Here is a 4,771-nt window from a genome sequence, read left to right on the forward strand (position 1 = left end):
AATGAACTGTCAGCGCATTTAATTCATTTTACCTCACTGAATACCACTGATTTTCACGCGCTTTTTTGTCATACGTGTAGCTATGATAACGGACACATGTTTTATTATTCATAGTTTGCTTAACAGTAATAGAATATTCTTATACGCTATAAGTGACCAGACGTCCGAGATCAAAACTGGGAATATAATCCCAGAGAAGGGGGAAAAAACGGTAAACTATTTTTAAATTGAAGAAACAATATGATTAGGTTATATATACATGCGTATATCCTACATAAACAATGTATGAATACATTAGATATCTATATATCTTAGGGACCTATAGACTGTAACTCTGTTGCTGCAGCAGCAGAGAGTTTATTCTGTCTTGACACTTTGTATTGATATTTTGTATTACATTCTTCCCTTAAATGATCATGCTTACAGTGATTGTTATGTATGTATTTTTTATGTATGTCGCTTTGGATAAAAGCGTCTGCCAAATACTTAAACTTATACAAACACCTGAAACTCTTCATATCAGCTAAAACCACCAATTTGTTTCACTGGATTCAGAATAAAACCAAATGCTGTTTTACCCAACAATGTTAGTATTTGAATATTGTTACTTGAAGACTTATTCCTGGTTACAATTATACTGTTAAGAAAGTATTGTCTTATATTTTGCCTAAAATGAGAATGCATCATAATCAGTGGCGGCTGGTGAATTTTGTTTTAGGTGGGGCTGAAAGTTTGTAAACCAAACCCCTGTAGGGGCGTCATCCTCCCCCAGAAGATTTATTTGTGATTTTCACATACAAATATTGAAGATCTTTGCTCCTTCTCAACTCTGTGGTAATATTATTTTCATAAAATACAACCAATAGTATGTTAATGTTTGTTTTTGCAAATGTGTTTATTCTGTAAAGGAATGAGTTAAATGTTTAAAATTGCTTAAACTATTAAAATTACTGTTAATAGTGCTATTATGAATTGCAATGTCAGCACTATTTTTTTTCTTGCAATTTCAAATGCACTTGTTTTAATAAATAAATACAGCGTTTTAAAAGCATACACAATCTGTGTAAAAATATTAGTCTGTGGTTAAAAGGACTTGAAAGGACTCGAAACTCAAAATGCAGGACTTGGGACTCGACTTGAGACTTTCCAGTCTTGACTTTGGACTTGACTCGGGACTTGCCTGTCTTGACTCGGGACTTGACTCGAGACTTGAGGGCAAAGACTTGAGACTTACTTGTGACTTGCAAAGCAATGACTTGGTCCCACCTCTGCAAAATGGCCCCCGTATGCTTAAATTTTTCCGTGTGCGGCCCCCAGTGGAAAAAGTTTGGACACCCCTGATTTAGAGGCACAACAAACCTTGTTTTGAGTAGTAACACCGTGTTGGTGTGGTGAAAACACGGCCAAGTCTCGTAGTGCTTCATTAATTACCTTATGCAGGCTACCAATGTGAACGGTTAGCTATTGTGGTTCTTATACTTGGCGAATCAGCTTTCCCTTTGGATAACTGGAACGCTGTTTTATTTATTTTTTCTACTTGGTCAGCAACTAGCTACTAGTTTTGTGGCCAAGATCAATTGCTTTGGTGAGAGAAAGAGAAAGAGAGGAGGAGGGGGGGGGGGGGGGGAGAGAGAGAGAGAGAGAGAGAGTGGATGGACTCCACAATGGCGACTGGAGGTATGCTAAACACCTCTGGTTTCCTCATCCGGGAACTTGGCGGAGCGCAGCGATTGGGCGGCCCGGTCACGTGGTAAAAGTAACTTTACAGGGCTGCTCGCAAGTAGGAGGGCTTTATGGAGCAGGAAAAACGACAAAGCTAGAAAAATTATTTTCCACTCCAGAAATTAATGATCATGAGCTCGTATTTGATGGAGTCTAACTACATTGATCCGAAATTTCCTCCATGCGAGGAATACTCGCAAAACAACTACATCCCCGAGCACAGCCCCGAATATTACGGCCGCGCCAGCAGGGAGCCGGGCTACCAGCAGCATCACCACCAGGACTTGTACCCGCCGCCTCCGCCGCCGCCGCCGCCGCGGGCCAACGGCTACCAGGAGCGCCAGTACAACTGTGCAAGCATCCCCGAGCCCGACACGCCGCGCGGACATGCGGGGATAGCCCACACCGCGCACCTGCTGCAGGCGGCCAAGGGGCAGCCCGCTTCGTGCGAGACCCCACAGTTGTCCATGTCCCCCGCCACCCCGCCGGCCGCAGCCTCCGCCTGCAACCAAGCCACCCCGGAGCATCCGAACAGCGCCGCCGCCGCGTCCAAGCAGCCCGTCGTGTACCCCTGGATGAAGAAGATCCACGTCAGCACTGGTAGGAGAACCCGCGTGTTTATGTCCGCCCTCTCCCCCCTCCATCAGAGCCCATCTCGCTGCCAGCCCCCTGCTTCCAAAAGCAAGGGAAGCCTTTTGAAATGGCACAATTGAGGCGGATTTACGACTCGGCATTGGTAATTACACCCGCCATAAATTTTATAGCCGAGGTATACTCAGGGCAGCCGTATCGCCATGTGGCTTCTGCTGTTATGTATTGCGCCATGCAGGGGGGGAGAGAGAGAGAGCAAGGGGGTTATGAATAAGACCAAAAAAAAAAAAAAAAAAATACAGCTTCGTAATATTGCATTAATAATTGAGCTCATATTTAACTCCTAAAGTTGCCTTTAAATAAACCCCCCCCCCCATAAATCTTCCAAGTCCTTTTCTCCCCTTATTTCTATCCACTTTCTTCTCCTTCTTCTTCTTCTCCCCCCCTCCACCCCCCAACCCCCATCCTCACCCCCCCCCCCCATAGTGAACTCGGGTTACAATGGGACGGAGCCCAAGCGGTCTCGGACAGCATACACCCGCCAGCAAGTGCTGGAACTGGAGAAGGAGTTCCACTATAACCGCTATTTGACTCGGAGGAGGCGCATCGAGATCGCCCACACCCTGGTGCTGTCCGAGCGCCAGATCAAAATCTGGTTTCAGAACCGCAGGATGAAATGGAAAAAGGACCACAGGCTGCCCAACACCAAAGTGCGCTCCTCGGCCAACTCCTCCTCGTCCTCCTCCTCCTCCTCCGGCTCCAACTCCAGCTCTGCAGCCGGCACCGGGGTTCCTTCCTCGGTCACAAACACAGGGGCCTCCGATGAACTGGGTGAAGATATTACCAGGTTATAAAATCGACACATGCAGAACAACAACAACAAAAAAAACTGAACTGCTTATTTATAGAATTATTATATATTTTTGGTTTTTTTCGTAGCCATCTTGTGCGGTTTCCTCCAAGTCCAACGTTGTACAAAATGCATGTTATATGGCATGGATTATTGCGAATACCGATGACTTTTTTTGTATTTTTATTTTTTTACGTGAAACAGGGTTTAATTTATTTAAAACTCCATTTTGATTGTTTTGATTTTTTTTTATTATGTTTTGAATGAAGGGAAAACATATAGACAGTCATTTTATCCAAATATTATTGTGGGACATTTTTCAGCACAGGTGAAATGCACAATCTATTTATTTCAAACGACACTGGAAGGAAATCAACATAATAATTATTTTTGGTATTAGGAGATTAAAAAAACATTGATCTTGAACTTGTATGTTTCGGATAATGCGACCTTGTGTATTTCAGAAACAGGATATTTTGGTTAATTTAACATTTAGTTATTGTGTTGGTGTTGTGCTTAGGCCGTATTTTTTTTATTTTTTAAAGAAACAGATTATTGTGAATTGCAATAAACGGATTTTATTAGTGTACTTGTGCTAATCATCTTGGTCAATAAAACAGTAAGTGTCTTCTAGTTTTATATTGGTCCAGCTTCTTTGTATAGACAGAGTATAAGGTCGTGTTTGCGGCTCTGTGGAAGAGTGTGTGGATATTTGAATATTTCAAAAACAAAATCACTGTGTTTTTAAATGGTCTTTATGAATTCTGCAGCTTATCGCTGCCCGTGTGTGTGCGTGGACGCGGGTGAATTGAACACAAAGCTGCATGCGGATCATTTTAAAGGCAATGTGTTTGGAAAGTAGTGGTTTTTTTTTTTTGGTTTTGTATGCGTTTTCTATAGCGCCACGTTTCCACATGTACAAAATAAAGTGAATAAAGTCATGATTTGCCAATATGTTTACATTTTGCAGCATACCGTGGTCTTAAAGTACAATACTCCAATACATTTGTTCTGCTTTTAGCAAATTGCTTTAGATTACAGGAATGGTATATATATATATATATATATATATATATATATATATATATATATATATATATATATATATATATATATATATATATACATATATATATATATATATATATATATATATATATATATATATATATATATATATATATATATATATATATATATATATAAAGCCCCTCCTTGTGCAGGGTGGGGGGTGCACAAAAGAAAGAGATATTCTGCATCATCCATCTCTGCACTGCATTGTGCAAAACATCATGTTGTAGCTTTGCATCAAACACCACCAAAAATCCTATCGAATATGAGTGGATGTGCTCGGATGTAGGCTCCAAATGTTAACGGTGCATATGGGAGGTTGTTTCTGCAGAATAGTGATGAGACGCGCGGCTGAAAAATGACCTGGAGGAGCCTTTATGTTGGCGGACACATTGGAGAAATGGATGTGCAGGCCACAGCCAGCATGCAGCATCTCTCCGCTCCCTTTCTCTCGCCCATGTGTCGCCTCCGTGTCGCCGGGCTTGAAAAGGTGCTTGATTGAAGTTTGGGCGGTGGTGGTGGGGCGACGTGGGAGAA

At 42.0% G+C, this 4,771-nt stretch overlaps 1 protein-coding gene across 1 annotated transcript; it reads left to right on the forward strand.

The window, feature by feature from the left end:
- Positions 1–1,841: 1,841 nt before the first annotated feature.
- On the forward strand, positions 1,842–4,151 carry hoxc4a (homeobox C4a). The gene is made up of 2 exons (XM_062052011.1): positions 1,842–2,322; positions 2,800–4,151. Exons 1-2 carry the CDS (start codon positions 1,848–1,850, stop codon positions 3,165–3,167), a joined length of 843 nt encoding a protein of 280 aa, XP_061907995.1. The 5' UTR covers positions 1,842–1,847; the 3' UTR covers positions 3,168–4,151.
- The last annotated feature ends 620 nt before the right edge of the window (positions 4,152–4,771 follow it).

Source organism: Entelurus aequoreus, linkage group LG07 (assembly GCF_033978785.1).
Source record: "Entelurus aequoreus isolate RoL-2023_Sb linkage group LG07, RoL_Eaeq_v1.1, whole genome shotgun sequence".
NCBI classification, from domain to species: domain Eukaryota; kingdom Metazoa; phylum Chordata; class Actinopteri; order Syngnathiformes; family Syngnathidae; genus Entelurus; species Entelurus aequoreus.

Excerpts from the sequence above, each read along its gene's own strand:
- hoxc4a (XM_062052011.1), top strand. The coding sequence starts at position 1,848 with ATGATCATGAGCTCGTATTTGATGGAGTCTAACTACATTGATCCGAAA. Across the intron at positions 2,323-2,799 it reads GAAGATCCACGTCAGCACTG|TGAACTCGGGTTACAATGGG; the intron begins GTAGGAGAACCC and ends CCCCCCCCATAG.